The sequence below is a fragment of the Onychomys torridus genome, chromosome 13 (genome assembly GCF_903995425.1).
Source record: "Onychomys torridus chromosome 13, mOncTor1.1, whole genome shotgun sequence".
In the NCBI taxonomy this organism is placed as follows: Eukaryota; Metazoa; Chordata; class Mammalia; order Rodentia; family Cricetidae; genus Onychomys; species Onychomys torridus.
The window spans coordinates 41,333,829-41,352,352 of record NC_050455.1 but is presented as its reverse complement, the minus strand read 5'-3'; the positions used below and the strand labels follow the sequence as shown (position 1 = coordinate 41,352,352).

The window sequence follows — 18,524 nt, the reverse complement described above, 5'->3', positions numbered from 1 at the left end:
ATTACTTATAAAAAAATCCAAAAATGAGTTCTGAAAGCAAGTGCTTAGATGTGAAAGCACATCACCTTCCCTGTAATCCTCACAGAGCTACTCACCCTTGTACACGCAAATCTCCCATAGTGTCTTTTCCTTCCACAGGCTCACAGGTTGAGAGACCGCCCAGACTGAGTTTCAGCCCATCAGTGAATAGCCTTTCTTCTAGCTTACATTATTTCCCCTCAGTCTGCACCCCTATGATGAACTCTAGATTCTCAGGCCATTTCCATGGCTTTAGTGAAAAAACACAATACCAATACCATGTGTCGTGGCCAGGTACAACCAGCAGCAAGTGGAGCCCTAATTCCTTTTTGGATGGACTGTATCTGTTGTGATTAAAGTGACATAAGTGATACAGGCCTGTGGCAAGGGAAGAAGAATGAAACTAGGTTTGAGATAGGATTGTTTTTATGTTTATCATAATTATACCATTTTATAATACGAAGAGACAGTTCAGGATAGGACCGTAATGTCTGTAATGTAGCAGGATCACAGAGAACACAGAAATATGAAGAAAGTCATACACTCAAACTGGGAACTAAGCAGATCTTTAAATGGACAGAAATACAAGACTACATACAAATTGCAGATGAATATGCCTTAGGCAACCCAATTAACAAGTAGTCACTGAATCCATTTTTTGCGTTCTGACCGTAGAAAGGGCAAAGTTAATGTAAATGTAGCCCTGCTAGCAGAATGGAACTAGAAGATAATAAGAATCGTCACATCAAAGCAGATATAAGATCTTTGTATTTGCCCTTGGAGTGTAGGGATGAGATTTTTTTTTCCTCTTTGACTTTTTATTAATTCTTTGTGGATTTCACATCATGCCTCCTGATCCCATTCATCTCCCCACCCCTTGGCCTCTGCCCTCTTCCCTCTGCCCTGCAATGCCCCCCTCCAAAAAAGTCAAAATAAAATAAAATTGAAAAGAAAAAGAAAAAACATCTCATCATGGAAACTGCAGTGTGACACAGTGAGTCAATCACACAGTGTACCCTCAGCTCATACATCTTTATATGTGAGTGTTCATGCAGAGTCTTTTAGTCCGGTTCAAGGCCTCTGGCTTTTGCTGGACTCTCAGTGGGACTCCTCTTGGATGTCCTGCTGTTAGCTTATGTCATGGAGATCCTGCAGCGCTGGGTCTGCAGGACCTGGCCTGTCTTTCATGTGCTTTGGCAAATCATAGATGTGTAGATGTTGGGGTGGGCCAACTCATAACCCTGGTTCTGAGCCTGGGTGGTAGCTGGGTTGGTCCCCCTCTGGATGAGATTTTTTTTGACTCTGCAGGCCAGAAGACAAAAAGACCCAGTATATCTGGAACATTCCTTCGCTTCCTTCAGAGTCATCTCCTTTAAGAAGGGTTGTTCTGTCTGTAACCCCGGTTCTTTTTGTGTGGTTTCAATGGTTTTCTCTCTCTTGAGGGGTCACTGAGAGTGTATTTGTGTTGTCACTTTAAATGTGTGGAAATCCCCACAGTCTATCAGTCCTGGTCACATCTCCAGCTGTTTCTTCTCAGTTGTCTCTGTGGTCATTACTGGGTCTTTCCCTCGCTCGTGTGCCATTCCACTGGGCATCAACATCATCTTTGGAGACATGGGGATGGGGGATGGTGAGGTCTGTCTAGGTAGCTGCTTCAAATGATGACACAAGATAAGAGAGTGAGCTGGACTCTGGTGGATTTTGCTTTCTTACTCTCCAGCCCCTCCCGTGCATCTAGAGTCCCCTTTCCTAATTGATGACAAAGATATTCTCTAACAGAAAGTCCAGCAACATGGAGTACATATTGGAGACTCATGAGCCAAGGCCAAGTCTATCTCACAGAGGTGGGATTTATTTGATTCTAGTTGTGTCCAAAAAAAGGGGAAAAAACTATAACAAAACCAAGCAACACATAAGTTCCTAGTTTGTAGACCTTGGGTGATTTCTCATGGCATTTTTTTTATTTTGGGCTTTGCTTTAAAAAATATCTAAAGTCTTCCCTTGGCTACATGGGTCCACCCAATAACCATGGCTGTTTGCAGCCCAGTGGCAGGCTCATCATCTCATAGGACCTACTAAGTTATCACCCGAGCTCAGCCGATCCCTGCCAGGCTGCTCTGCTCAGGCCTGGCCTGCAATGTGTTTAAGTTTGGATGCTAGAAGACACACTGCAGAAAGGAATGTGGCTTTGAACTGTGAGCACTGCCACCACCCTCCTACCCTTTGTGACGGGTGTCTCCTGCCAAGACTGTTGACTTTATTTGTATTCTAAGCCTGAACTTGTTGTATTCAGATCATTTGAAAGTCATACCACAACAGCAACAGAATTTTTTTTTTTAAATTTAACAAACTAAATAATAAGTAATAAACTACTGGCATGTCACAATTTTTGTTTCACAGTCTCCAGTATTAAGGAAAGAAAAACCTTCATGAACATAATAAAACGTTACGAGGTCTGGATTATGTTTCCTCCCCTTTATAACAGGAGGATGGAAGGGTCTCGATTTCTTATGACTGGTGTGGGTTTACACGGTGTTAGTAAAAGCAAGGCAGGAAGTCATGCCAAGTACTAGCCCAGAAAGAGACCAAAGCCTTCCTCCCTCTGGCCCTTAGCAGTAGCTTAGTTGCAATTGGACTGTCCCCCCCCCCCCCCCCCCCGACTCAGTCTAACAAGACTAGGCTTCTCCCTAAGTGAAAAATATGTTTCAGGTATTCAGAAAGAGCAATTCAGCTTTAATGCTTTACATGAGATTTCATTTACTTTGAATCACAGTTAGACCCCTTAGGTCCCAGCTGTTCTCAGCCTGTGGTCATGGCCCCTCTGACAAAACTCTGTCTCCAAAAATATTTACATTACAATTTATAACAGTAGCAAAATTACAGTTATGAAGTAGCAGCAAAAATAATTTTATGGTGGGGGGATCACCACAACATGAGGAACTGTATTAAAGGGTTGCAGCATTAGGGAGGTTGAGAACCACTACCTTAAGATCTCAGGGCTCCATCACTTAAAAGTCTATATAGCGACAGGCATCATCATCATCCCCAACTCTACAAGCTACTGACACCTGACCAACTTTCCTGGGGGGCTTCTTCTGTTTGTATTGAAGCCTTCCTTTTGTCCACAGCACACATCTCCCAAGATCTGCCTCCTTTAGTGGAGTGCTGCCTGCCAACGGCCCAAAATAATCCCAGTTCAGACTCCCATTGAGCTTTTAATTTGTCTCACAGTATTATTTGTATAGGCAGGTCTGTTGCACATTAGAAAAGAAATCTTTCTGAAGTTTAGAAGAGAAGATGTAAGCTGGACAGGGAGGGAAGAAAGGAAATCATTTTGAATGGCTTAGCTTTCCCAGGTGGGTACAAACATTGATAGAAGAAGAAGGGAACTATTCACACAGGGAAGATACGGCCAGGTAGCTGAGGCTTGCATGCTCTCCAGAAGCTCTGGGGACATCATGGACACTGATCACCTTGGGGTGAGTTCAAGGAACTAGAAGACACTTTACTCAAACTCCAAACTGAGGCTTGGCTTTCGAAGTACAGAGTGAAATGAAAAGCCGACTGTGCAGAGGTCTCTGCTGCCGGACTCTGCTGCCTCTCAGAGAGTACCATTAGCTGAGAAAAAGAAAACTCCTCTGGTGCTAAAGGGTCTGCCAGTGCTTTGTCACTTTCTCAGGAGGTCACCCCAGTGACGGCTCCACTACTCCCATAAGCTGGGAAAGAACTCAAAGTAGCAGAGTCAGACGCCATAGTAAAAAGTAGGCAAGTCATTAGAAACAGTGCCCCCTCCTTGTTTTATGATTTGGGGAGGGATTTTCATTTGTGTATGTGTGTGACTTGCAGGCAGACTCTGAAAACGTCATTCCAGATGAAGACTTGCAAAAATCTGGCGGGTAATGGCAGCATCAGTGGAAAAAACTTGGAGTGGCCAACAGGATCTCTTTGAGAAACTGCACTCGTGGTAACATACACATTCTGGTGTGCTTGGCTCATAAAAGGCACATTGATTTGTGACTATACTCACACATCACATAAATTGCCCCACCAAAATTCTTTTGAAAATGTATTGCCTCACTCCATTTAGAAGGAGTTAGCATGGAATCATTCTGAAGGGTGGAATTACACACATTTCTTCTCTCCTGTCAAAGTCTCCATTCCTACTTTTACTCACGTATATTATGAGGCCGGGTAATTAAAAATAAGCTGGGCCTGTCAACATCCATGAGCAGAGTGTGCTCAGCAGTAAGGTGACTTCAGTTGATTTGCACGGAGACTTACTTCTTCAGCCTGTAATCCTCTAACACTTGGGAAAAGATCACCACTCCCCGCACTCAGTACACCCCCGCCAAATTTATACTCAGATACATTTTCAAATTGCAAGCCTGCCTATAGACACTGTGTTTACTTTGTTCAATATAAGAGCTGAAAAATATTGCAAACGAAGACCTGGAAGGCTTGGATGGAAATGTCCCCAGTTGGCTCCGTGGCTTGGCTGGCAAGGAAGCAACGGATTCCAAATGTTGGATTCAGTTTCTTTTTCCCTCTTTGATTCAACAGTGGCCAGAAGCATGGCAGTTGCTAAATGCCTACTCTTGAAGCAGATAAATGATAGAGGCAAGAAATTTCTACTAGGAAAGACGGGGCAAGGAGTGCCAAGAAGCACAGATGAGGAACAGAGGGAGAGCACAAGCCTGTGGACTTTCCAGTTCTCCACTTATGAAACAGTCTGAATCTCCATGCTGGGTAAGACCACATGCTCTTCATCAGTGTGGAACACACAGTACGAGAGGAAGCAAGCAAGCAAACAAGCCAATGTAGTCTAATGTGGTACTTGCCATGACGAATGCCTACACACAGGCTGGAGGCTAGACCCTGGAGATGGGAAAGTCTGTCTGGTGCAAATGAGAGTTAGGCAGGGATAAGAGGGCAAGTCCTGGAGAGGAGGAAGTACCCTAGAGTCATAGGGTACAGGTACGGGCAAAGGCTTGCAAATGAGAACTCAGAAGGAGCGTTTCCAAGAGCGGGTGAATTTCCCACTGATCACTATAGTTTTTTTCTTTTAGAAAGAGATTTGAAGGTTGAAGACCAGCCCTGGGTGATAGACAGGAGTGGCCATGGGATATTTTCAGATCCAGTGTATTTCTAGAATATCACTTTTCTGGCATGTTTGGAAAACTACAGTTGAGTATTTTGATAGCAATCAAAAGACATCCACGGAATAGAGAATACGGGTGCTGCAGGGGAAGGCATACTGTGCCTTACTCAGAAAAATATGGGACAAAAAAAACCTATCCTACTGGGATCTCAGACCGGGTTAGGTCATGTGTGTGTTTGTGGGGATGCATGTGAGTGTGGCCTGTGTCTGTTACGTGTGTGCGCACCCATGAGTGCAAGCTGTGTGCTTGTGCATGTATACAGAGGCTAGAGGAAGACACTAGGTGTCCTGCTCAATCACTCGCCACTTTACTCCCCTGGGCCATGGTCTCTCATTGAGATGGTAGCCAGGCTGGCAAGGAGCAAAACCCAGGGAGCCTTCTATCTCCATTCTCCATAGCACTGGGTTTAGAGGCTTGCACCACACACTCACCATTTCACGTGGGTGCTGAGGGTTATACTTGTGAAATAAGCTTTCTTGCCTGATAAGCCATCTCCCGAGCCTATAGGGTGAAGTGTTTTTACTTATATTCTCTATTCACTTTGTCTTATGAAGACTCTACAAACATCTTCATAATTTCCATTATGGAAATAAAGAAGCAAAGATTTGGAAAGGCCATGTAATGTCTCATAGACACACAGCCAAAAATATGGATTTTTAAGCCAAGTACACCCCCCTGTTAAGTTCTTGCCAAAACTGCAATAGTAAAGCAACCCCACATCTGCTTCAAACACTTTCTGCTTCCAAATCACCTTCAATATGTTTAATGTGACTTTATTTCTGATAGTTGTGTGAGGAAAGGAGACATTGTAAATTATAATTTGCATTTATGCACTACCAATTTTATAGATGGCAAAACTCAGGAACATAATGGCCAAAGTTACACATCATGAACAAGAGAGAAGGGCGGCTGACATAAATCACATTCTGCCAGGCTCTTAACTGCCCTGGGTTGCCCTGACACATGGGTATGCTTTGAGCCATTTCAGTCAGAACCCCATAACATTGTTCCATCCCTGGATTGTATTGCTCTGAGTGTTCAGGAACCTAAAACCAAGCCAATTACTCATCTTTCCTATAGAGCCAAAGTAGAAAGCCAGACATGATCATCACTGTCACAGAGAAGTACAGGAATCTCTGATGAACACACCTTACACCAGTGTGTAAGACAGCATATTCTATCACCCATTTGCTGCTTTAATTGTTTACTTCATCTTTAAGAAAAAAAAGTAAGATTTACAACACTCATTCATTTTACAATAGGTGAAATTAGAAAATTCACGGCTCACAAAACTATGTGTTTTATTAATGGCATGAAATTACTTAACCTATAGAACAAAACTCAAACTTAGGTCTAACATTAAGTGCTATAAAAGTTCACATTGGAGCCACGGATGCATTTGCTAATGAAGTGACCTGGAAATAATTGTTTCCCATTACCATTGAATTGTTATTTTATCACATAACTAAGATCTATTGGTTTTACAATGCATGACTATTGTATATTACATCTTACTGAAAGGCAATTAAGACAGTATTGTAGTAGTAGAATTCTTGTTAGAGATTAGGATTTCTGTGATAAATCTTTGTCTTTTTTTATTACAGTTTTAACTCCTGATTTATCAGTTTAAAATTGTTTCTAATGATCTGGGGATTAATTTGTGATTTCTGAAACCAAATCCTGAGAACCAGCTAACTTACACTATAGCATTAGTGATAGGAAATACCTTAGTTTTAACCTTAGGGGTGATATACATTTGTACATTCTTTCAGATCTGTATTGTGTCTGTACATGTGATTCAAGATGACTGTTGCATTTAAAATACCTTTTGAAAGATGGAAAGAATCCACGTTCACAGCAGCTGCACCAGAGAAGGTAAAAATTAAAAAAAAAAATACATTTAGACTTACAGGAAAAGAAAAGCATGTTGTGCTCAGTTCCTGGTGTCATTTCTTATGAAAGATACCATATACATTGGGATGAACCAAGACAGAGTAAGGAAGACAAGTTAGCTCGTGGCTGAGCCGCTCCTTCTCTATGTAGCATAAGTAAGGGAATATCTACTCAGATCAGAAAAACAAACGAACACAACCTTCTTCTCTCTTGCAATAATTTAATGACCGATAGGTTAGGAACATTTGACTTCCAGAGCATGTCTCAGAGGGAGTTTCTGAGGTGCCAGGTTCAGAAAGGACTTGGTGTTAAATGACTTGCTGAATGGGCTAGAATGGAATAGGGTGCTTTACATGACCAAAGCAAGCCTGGCAAGAAGCTGATCAGCTAGAAGTATGGGGGGAGCCATGCAAGAAGAGATTAGAATCCTGTGTCGGTCTCAGTAAAAGATGCCCTGTAGTCAGAGATGAAGTCGGGAAATGCCAACTACCAAACCCAACCGTCCTGACCCACTTGTACCCGCCAACACGAGTTACCTTGACAGTGTCTGCTAACTCTCCCTTACCCTCACCCGCGCTGTTTAGATTTCAGGAGAGAAAAGAAGGAGTGAACGAGAGTGTGAAGAAGAAAATAATTTGAAGGAGAGAACTATGCCTCATTCAGTAAGTACAAGATTCTCCATCATAGGTGAAACTTACCAGTTCCATAAGGACAAAACTATGATCTAATGAGGCCACGTCTAGATGAAAACATCTGGGAAGAAAGAGAGAGGCATTGCTAGCACTGGGAAGTTGAGCTGGGACTAAGCCAGCCATGTTTTGCACTGGTTTCTGGACACAACCATGGAATGATCTGGAAACTGAATCTTTACATAGAACAGGAAATGATCCAAATCCAAGTTTCAAATTGTTTGCACACCTGAAGGTTCGTGCTTTATCCCTAATTTTGCAAAAATGACAATTTCTACAGTGGATTTATTTGCTTGGCATTTTTTTGTTGACAACGTATGGGACACAGATGGCAAACATGATTGCTGTTTTAGAAGGAAGCAGACACGGCAGCAACACACACAAAGGGCATTGAAGACGACATCTTGAGTCAGTTATCGTGGCTTTATTCTGATCACTTGTGAGGATTAAACTTTGGAGCAACCCTAGGCTAGTGGTTCTCAAGCTGCGCCTTGCATGAAAATCACCCAGAAGGTTCATTAAAATGTTGCTGTATTCAACCCAGACTTTCTGATTCAACAGGTCTGAGGTGAGGTCCCAGAATCTGCATTTCTAACAAGTTCCCGGGTCATACTGTTTCTTCTGGTCCCAGAACCACCCTTGAGAACCACTGCTTAAGATCAATGGTTATTCCTAGCTTTGGCTACATCTGCTTTTAATTAAAAGATGGCGACCTCTTCCCCACATCCTCCATCTCTCCAGATGTTAACGTCATTATACAGGATCCATGCCTGGTGCCCTCTGATTAAACTGCCTCAGTGGACTCAACTAAGCATTTCCCATGAAGACCACCCGGAAGTCTCAGAAGGTCCTAAGTCTTTTTTTATTTTTATTTTTTTAAAATCTCTGTGTCAAACAAGGGACACACAATGGTGCACAGACATTACAGAATTTACATTGTGGCTTTGGTTTCCTTGAAATTTACTTTCTCTGCAAAACTTCCTAGCAACTACGATATTGTAAGTCTCTTCTGTAAATGATATCCAGATTCACAATTTGACAGTCTTTTTAGAGCAAGAATCTCAGTTTCAAGAGATCCATTCACTAGAACAGCAGAATAATCCCTAGACAGATTGCTACTGCAAGTGAAAAAAGGAATTATTAAGAATTAGATTTAAATGTATTTAAATTTATGCACAGGTATTTAAAATAATTATTTACTGTGACCTAAGAGTTTAAGCAGCTACAAGTGACTACCCACAAAAAAATAAATAAATAAAAATCTGGTCGTGTAATTTTAGTTAGAATTATAATGTGGTTTTTAAATTGAATCCAAATCTAGGAAGCAAATAATAATGAGGATTTTAATAATTTTTTGTCATCTGTGAAGATACCCACTTAATGACTAAAAGTAGAAAGAAATGAATTATCTCTAAACTCAATGTGCTTACTTTTCAGAAGAAAAAAAACGTAGTTGTATATATTCATATGATTAAGCAAGGCGAATGAGGTATATGCAAAGAACAACCAAATATCTGTATATCACACACACTCAGAGATTATGACTAAGCAGATATTAATACTTTAATTCAATACTTTTTATCTAGCTGTATTTTACTAAAGGCCTAGGGCGGGGGCAATGAATAAAATCTGCTCCCAGCCTACATGAGATACTATGATTGAAATGGCAAACACTGAGCATCACACACCTACCTAATGCACTGCCAACATCTGGGAGGCCTTTCAGGGAAAAGACAGTATAAAACACAGCTTTCTCAACAGCATCTTGAGGAATTTGCCTAGGAAGTGTTGACCTTGGTTTCAGCAACATTGCTTTTTTTAAATACAACACATTGAACAGAGTAAATACTTAACATGATGCCCATGCTGAGTTCCATTACAGAATGATGATCATTGACTTTCTTAGAAACTCTACATTAAAAAACAGTGGCTTCCTAAATCAGCAGTTTTCAACCTGTGGGTGAAGACCCCCATAAGGGTCACATATCAGATATCCTGCATAAAAGGTATTTACATTACTATTCATAACGGTATCAAAATTACAGTTACGAAGTAGCAAGAAAATAATTTTACGGTTGGGAGTCACCACAACCCGAGGAACTGTTTTAAAGGGTCACAGCATTAGGCAGGTTGAGAACTACTGTCCTAAATAATAAATGTCATAATGGCTGTTCTAAATAATGAATGTCATGATGATTGTTTTACTTCAGTTTATAAACAACTTAGTGTTCTTATTTCTACTTGTAAAGTTGCTCTCAGAAATGAATTTCTAGAGCAGTCTATTATCCAGCCATCTTTTTAGAAGCTGCTGCTGAGGGCTTTGAAAGCTGCCGCTATGCCCTCCAGTGACGGGACCCCTTCAGAGCTTCGCTTGAGTCCATTCACTCAGTCACTAAGCATATGGGGAGAGAATGACATCTGCAGGCTGTGGCGTGGACTTTTCCTGTTTGACGCCACAGAAGGACACCAGCTTCACTTTGTAATTAACCAACATAAGCAGAAAAGGACTCAGAGCGGAGAAGCCAGAGGAGAGGGCTGTGAGAACAGCTGGAATAAAGGTGTACGCTGCCAAGTCCTTCAAGAAATAGACCAAGATAAAGTGAGAAACCCAGAGCGGAGTGATCAGCAACATTAACAAGATACTGAATTTGGCCCCTCGAAGGACCTCGGTTTCTGAATCATCGTCTCCAATCCAGATGTCACCATATGTCATCTTTTTCTTCTCCAAAAGAAGGAGAGCCATCCAGAAACAGACAAACACTAAGATAACTAAAGGGAGAATATCAATCAAAACTAAAAATATTTTCCCATAATAAAGCTCTACCTGCTCGTTTCCAAAGCCAGTCAAGCATTCCATGTAAATTCTGTTCGTAGACAAAGAGCCTGTATCATTTTCAGAATGCTGGTGGTGTTCTGGCTTTCTAGTATATATCAGCACTGGGATATACACCGCCACACCAGCCACCCAAAGTGCAGCAATCCCCTTCAAGGAGTACTTCTGTTCGCTCAGGCTTGCAGCCCCACTCAAGGGATAGACAATTTGGTAAAGCTTCCGGAGGTAGAGCAGTGCAAAGTGAAGCATGAACCAGATGGCCAGGGAAGTTGTCAGGGCTGCAGTGAAGTGGAGAACTTTGCAGCCAACTGAATCCAGCAGGATACCTGAGGAGTAAACTATCTTGAGGATATTCACCACCAGGTTTTTGATAAGGTGGACAAACACGAGGCTGATAAGGAGAAGAAAGGATGTCTGCAGGCCCCCCGTGATGCACTTGCTTGTGGAATAAAATAAACATGTGTTTCCCACGATGCTCACGAGGATGAGAATGGCGCAGGCGATGATCTCAAGCGCGTCCGCAGAGGGCTTCATGGCAGATGCTGAACCGCGACTCCAAATATCTTCTCTGCAACTTCGTTCATCGGGCTTTCAGAACTGTGTCCGAGGTCTTTACTGACACCAGCTGAGCATTTTCTGCCCCTGCTTAGGTTGAAAAAATCCTTCCCTGGCACGCTGTCACTGTTTCGGCATAGTCTGTAGCAGAATCCTGCTTGCTTTGGTGACCCAGCTGTTGAAAACAGACCTGCTTCCCATGAGAAGTCTGTTCTATCCTCTCCAGAGACTTTTAACAGTGATGAGAAAGTCACAGGCAGCACCGTGTAATTAAAAATTCCCAGAAATGTATTTATAGTGTTGCCATACCTAAATATGCCATTCCTTTATAGGTATGACCAGTGTCCACCAACCATAGAGAGGAGACTAAATTGTTGACAGTGAAGGAAAGGTAGCCAGAGGTTGAACTCATCACACTTCACGCATGGCAAAAAAGTCTAAAGAATGAACAAGGCAGGTTTCAAAGTGACAAATTGACAGATGAAGAATGGGGGTAAGACCATGGGGAGAGAGAGAGAGAGAGAGAGAGAGAGAGAGAGATCACACAAGAACATGTCATGTTTTAACTTCTCTATCATTTGTGCGTCTTCTCAGAGCAGCACCTGTTGTGATGAGCTCCGGGGATACAAGAGAAGATGGGAGGAAGTGTTGAGGAAGAAAGCAGAGATGGATAGAAAGCAAGGAGAAGTGATGGGGGGTGGGGAGGAGAAGGGAGGCAAATAAACACTGGATTTATGGCCACAACCAAGCCTCCCAATTTGTTAACTATGGGGCAGTGATTAGTGCAACTCTCTCCTAGAGCACAAGGTGTGGAATGATTTCTCTCCTAAAGGTGGCAGAGAGCATTAAGCAAGGGCAAGAACATGGCACACACGTATATCTATCTACCTGCCATTAACGCACATGTTGGGTGAATTCTTGTTTCTCAACTAGGTCACAATGATCCATTCTGGGGACTGACTACAGTCATGTATCATTTACCAGAGGAGATATGTTCTGAGAAATGCTGTTAGGTGGTTTTGTTATCGTGAGTGCATGACAGAATGATTGTGCAAACTGAGACAGATGTGATGGGATCCCTCCTCGAGCCAAACTGTCGTGCTGGGTATACAGCTGGACTTCACCTGTCATCAATCATCCTACCCCGTGCAGTCAAAATATGTGCTACTGCCTGGTCGAGTGGTACATTGCAACTGGCTGGCACAGGCTTGAGCACCTGACTTCATTTCTTCTAAACTGTGTGTTCAGGGGCTTCTTGATGAGAGCTTACAGGTAGCTAGGATATATACATACATATGTATATATATATATTAATATATATAATGTAATGAATATAACATAATATAATTATATAAAACTAGAAGATATCACAAATCTAGGTTTTTTTTTTTTTTCAAAGAAAAGCTCCTTTCAACTTTTTTAGTATAACTTTGGTCAAACAGAAATTACAGATTACAGAGGTAGGGAATGAGCTGATATCTCATCTACCTAGTGATAAAGCCAGTATTTAGCATCTCCCAGTCTTTTCCTCAAGGGTATGGGAAATGCCTAGTGTGTACATGATAAGAAGTCTATGACAGTGTCTGGGCCCCACAATCCATAAGAATGGGAAGGAGGCTGGGAGTTGACACTTTCCTATTAACTCAATTTTCCTTAATTGATTGCTAAAATAATAGAGAACTTAGTGTTTACAGTCATTTTTCTTCCCTTAGGAACCTCACTGATTGCCAGGTACAAACATCCACCCTGTTTCTAACAATGATAGCAATATAATAACAACCATGATGCTTATGCATTATTATAAAGGTATAAAATTAACTTACCACCAACTTAAACAGGGTATACTCTCTTGCTTTGCAAACTTAATATGATTTAATCCTTAATATCATTCTCATTTCAGTAATGACAAAATAGAAGACCAGAGAGCAAACTGTCCAGAGCTACCAACTGAAATGATATAAATCTAGTGTTATGGTTATGAAGCCCCTCCCCACAGTGACCCCTGTGTTGAAGGCTTTGTCCCTAGATGCTGGTGCTAAGAGGTAACGAGGAGAGACTGGGAAGATGGTTGAGTTGGTCAAGTGCTTACCTCATAAGCATGAAGACCTGAGTTTGATCTCCAGTACCCACAGAAAAAGCCAGGCATGGTGGTGCAAGCTCAGAGTCCTCACACTGGGTCCCTGGGTCTCCCTGTCTAGCCAACCTAGCCTAATCAGCAAGCTCCTGACCTGAGTGAGAGACTCTATCTAAAAGACAAGGTAGATGGCTCCTCAAGAATGTCTCTTGAGGTTGGCCTCTGGTGTCTGGTTAATGTTTACACTTCTGAACCTCATAAGGAACTCCATGAATTTTGTACACCAGTTTAGGATACCTTACTTGAAATTAACAATAAAAAGGCCAGATCCAACAATCATGAGCCCACACAGTGGCAGTGTTTGAGCATAGGCATAATGACAGGTCAACCATGCTCCAGTGGAAGGCCTCATATCCAGGAGTATTTTGGATAGCAAAAATTATCATAAGTGGAGAAAATGGAACACAGAGTTCAATAAAAAAAGGAAGGACGTTGGATTGGGGAAACACCTGGAGGAGGGAGGGTGAATATAATCAAGACATGTATGAAATTAGCAAAGAAAAAAAATTTTTTTTTTTAAAAAAAAGAAGGGTCTTGAAGATTTTGATGTATCTAAGAAAACTCATATTGACCTTGCCAAGCAGCTTATGGACTCCTTTTCCCCATACTAACCTTTTGAAAGGTAAGAAGCTCATTTCCCAAGCATGCTTTCTTCCTTTCCACGCTCATAGAGAATTATCCCATGGTACAGTGTGAATGTTTCACCATTCAGAGATTTCCAGCAAATATTTTCATCAAATTGCATCATAATAAATTCATCAAACCAAAAATTTCCATCCAAATTTTCCATTCTAGCTTATCACTCTTCAGGTCGACCTTCAGTAAAGCTCCAGGTCACAGAGAGAATGTAGCTTAAGTCTTTAAATGGTGTGGCAAGGATGACCTGTTTCATTTGCCAATAGAATCCTCATTTGCATCTGTGACTAGTTCCTTGCCCTGACTTGTAAGTTTTCACAAGAATTACCCCAGTGCTTTCACGCAGCGTTGCAAGGTTCTTCAACCTCTTCCAACCTCTGCAACAACTTCCACAAGAACAAAATATTTGGAAAGGGCAGGCAAGATGGTTTAGTGAGTAAAGGCATGTGCTGCTAAGCCTGATGACCTGAGTTCAATCCCCAGGACCCACACTGTGGAAGGAAAAACTCAACCCCAGCAAGCTCTCCTTTTGACTTCCCCAGGCTCACCACAGAAGATCTCCACACTAGAAATTTGAAAGAACCTTGGGGTCCTCTTAACTAGAGGCTGCTGTTTATGTGATATAGGTTGGGAAGAGGTAAAATGAAACACACACACACACACACACACACACACACACACACACACACACATAAATGTAATTTATTAAAAGTATATAGTGAAGAGAGACATCCATGTGGGAGGTATTAAATTCCCAGCCAGAGACAAGAAATCTGAAGCCTAGAAAAGCTATGCCAACTAGCAGAGGAGGTGGCATTAAACTCCAGGCCACTTGCTTTGTCTGGTTTGGGTAGGGGAAAGGAAAAGGGCAACATGGAGTTGACTGAGTTGGAATGCAAGGTCCTGAGAAACCTGGATGCCACACAAACGATCTCTAGGGACCACACCAATGGGTTTCTTTAGAAGAAAGCCCTTTCTCAAAAGCATGTGTATTTCCTGGAGCAAAAGCACCCAGAGGCAACACTCCATCCTCCCTACCAAGGAAGGTAACTGTGGTTACTGTAAGGGGGAATGAAAAAAATAGTCCTTTGAAAACCAAATACTGGCTCTGCCAATCCAACTTCACTGAGGTCACTTGAGAACCAAGGAGTTCAAAGGTTCTCTATGGCTTCCATTTATTTTGGCATCAGATGTAACAGAAAGGGAACTAAAGGGGAGTTTATATGGCCCAGGCTATGTTCCAAATCTCAAACGGCTAAAAGTTATTTAGATTTTTACTTCAGCTCACAATCACAGGGAGAGCGGTTCAGATGCAGATGCTTTCCGTGTGGCTTGGGGCAATCTAGGCTTCCTCAAAGGCACATGTGACATTCTTAAGATTTTGCCTGAAAGTTTCAAAAAAACCCCAGGCTCTTAACTGGAGACTGCTGTTCATTTCTGTGACTTTGGGCTGGGAGGAGGTACAGTGCAGCACGCTGCCTTCATGTGGGCATTGTGGCCTCACAGTAGTGCTAAGACAAACAGACTTCACAGGCTGAGGGAAGGGCATTGACTCCTGTAAACTGAGTATGTGATGTAAATGAATGTCTTCTGAGGACAACACACCTGAAATGGGATTCTAAATCTGGGTCCATATGGAGATGCTGATCCATTTTGATGAAAGTTGGCATGGGGCACACGGAGGGGGAAGGTGCTCCTGAGCAGAACTGGGCTACCTTTACAGGATTGTTCACTAAAGAAGGAGGCCACTCCAAACTGATTCAGAATCTTTGACCTTGTAACCAGTGGCTGCCTAAAGTTACTTTTAATTCTCTGGAAGACTGTAATTGTGTGATGAGCAGGGGCAGGACTAAACCGCCTAACCCCAAATTAGAAGTGAATGGAGAATAACTTCAGTCTGGATGGGGCCAGAGCAATTAAATGGTAATTGCCTTTTAGATACACTAATGTTGCTAATTATATTACTGTGCTAAGTGCTGGGAAAAAGTGGATAAGAGCTCCAGGCCACTCTGGTGGGAGAAGGAGTTAAGATTTATTAAGCCTGGCAAGGATACGGATCCTTCACATACATTATCTCCCGTAATCCTTACAATAACCCTGCGAGGTATTAGCTTCAATAAGGTTGAGTGACGCGATCAGTTTCTCTTGGTTCAGAACTGGGATGGCTCCAAGATCTGTTAGGTTTGTGTGGCTCGATCAGTTTCACTTGGTTCGGGACTGGGATGGCTCCAAGCTCTGTTAGGTTTGTGTGGCTCCAAGAGCAGTGGGTTGGCAAGGCCTTGAGTAGGAATAGAAATTGTCGACTTCTAGATATACTGGATTCAATAACCAGTAGATGGAAACATGGTAGCAGGGAAAGATGAGAGAATTTGAGAATTAGACCGTGACAAAAACATCTCTCACTGTGAGGACCCCAGAAGTGGAAAGTTAAGAGTCCGAGGCAGGAGAGCTTTGTAGGCGCAATCTGGGTCAGACTCATCAGAACACAAGAGGCCGGGAGTGGGGGGGGGAGCTTCTCATAGCAGCCATCGATTTCATGAGCTCACCTTCTTCCACCCACGACACTATGTACTGGGGTTGGGGTTTGGGAGGTTGAGGGGTGGCAGTGGGGGCTCCAGACCCCCGAGATTGCAAGCCCTGGTGAACTAGGAAGTAAACTGGGTAGAGTTGTTTTTATACCTGAATCTTTCTAAACCAATCTATCAGACCGGCAGTCTGTCAAAGGACGGCCCTCCGAATCTAAACACAGAAGACCCTGGGGAAAACTGTGTGCAGACTGGAAGAGTTTACTCATCCCTGCCTGCTTTGTTTCTTCGATTCCTAATGGGAGTTTCTCAGAGACATTACAGCATAAACAGACACACGTGTGTGCAGATGTTTACATACCCAACTCATATTCATTTGTGAATGTATTCTCACAATGCATGCTTACACACCCATGGAGAAAAATATGAGATGATCCTGGAAGTCAAACCAAACTCAGAACGTAATATGAATGTTGAAGATCCTAGAGGACCGCTACTTTTTGACAGTGCTACCTCCTACAGACCATGTTCATAACCACAGAAGGACTTTCTGCTTTTGATGGGAAGGTTCCTCTTGAGCTCTTTGCTAAGGACTGGAATTACACATATTGTCTTTGAACATAAACTCAGCCTCTGCGTGCTTCTGGTGACTGTGATGATTAATTTTGAGTGTCAATTTGACTGGATCTGAAATTACCTAGGAGACATGCCTCTAAGCATGCCTGGCAACAGGAATACTGTATTTTTTTTCTTTCTCTTTGATACTTAAATCTTATTGGATTCTCAAATTAAAGATGTATGTCTGATTCAAGTTCAATACCCATTTTCCCTTAAGGATGTAACTCTCCCAAGACAAGTTTGGAGCAGAGAGCCAAGCTCAACCAGATTCCTTGTCAATTGTCCTCACCCACACCAGGCCTTAGGAAGAGAATCTCTGCCATTTCCAAACCCGGTCCCCTTCTGTGGAGAAATGGAGGCTGGTCGGAGTGGCAGGACAATATACAGATGAGACTACCTGCATGATTGGCATTAATTGCAACCAAGAGATATAAGAGCACTCATGCTACTTAGCATCTTGGTTTAATGCTTTAAAAGCATAGACTCTTTCTTCCCTGGCTACATCTGCTGTCTGGGGCTCAAAGCCTTCTCAGCCTTCTCAGAGGCAGGATTAGGTGCGTTCAGAGTGGTACAATTATTGACACCTTACAGAACTCTGTCTCCCAAGGTGAAGCAAGCTGGAACACATGCTGCTTCCTGTTTTAACCCGTTTGTGTGGGTTTTTTTTTAGCACCGTATCATTTTGAAGGGGACACTGCCAAGGCCACTGGGTGTGGTCAGGTGCAGTTCAGGCTCACTGGACACTCTGGTTCATTTCTTCAAACTCCAACTGAGTTCTTGGCTCATTCCACCCCTGTTATCTAGTGAAATGTAGATATGTTTCCAGCTCTCCCCTCCCTGGGTTAATCTGATTCTGAACTTGGTAACTATTACACATTCCTTTGAGTTCCCTGGCTTTGAGCGTTCCGTTTCACCCGATAAGCCTTCCATTTCCCCTTCCCCCCACCACAGTGCTTGTGAAGTCAGTACAGTTCCTCTAAGATGCTCGGAGCCATGGAAACATGGCTCTTCATCATTATTCCTTCCACTTATTCCTGTCACCAGAAGCCTCAAGATTCCTAGGTCTCCCATGGACCCCGTGTGCTTGCCACACTGGCAACCTCTGTAGTGTTAATATCTTTGTATCTCAATCGGCCACAGAACTCATATTTATCCCCTATTCTTGTGGGCTTTCTAATCCAGCACTCATCCTTCCCAAGCATGTAAGTGACAGAGACTCAGTGTCCTCACCTAACAAACAGGAACTTGGAGTACTGTGAGGATACTCTGAGAGTATCCTGAAGATTAAAAGAGATAACACAGGGCGAGTCTTCACAGTACTGGTTGGGACAAGGGCCCAGTGGATGGAGTTACTGTTGTTACTGTTCTCATTGGATTATAGGGTCTGTCTCAATTAGATACACAAATGACTCCATCATTCAGATCAGTGATGATTAGGAAATCATGACTTTCAATGGGAATTCA

The 18,524-nt window shown here is 42.5% G+C and overlaps 2 protein-coding genes across 7 annotated transcripts in view; both read right to left on the bottom strand.

The window, feature by feature from the left end:
* Positions 1-18,524, bottom strand: part of LOC118594826 (synuclein alpha interacting protein) — a 138,827-nt gene that overhangs the window by 71,199 nt on the left and 49,104 nt on the right. The gene's annotated exons all lie outside the window — the stretch shown is intronic.
* Positions 10,152-11,126, bottom strand: LOC118594827. The gene has a single exon (XM_036205036.1). The coding sequence runs from the start codon at positions 11,124-11,126 to the stop codon at positions 10,152-10,154; it is 975 nt and encodes a 324-aa protein (XP_036060929.1).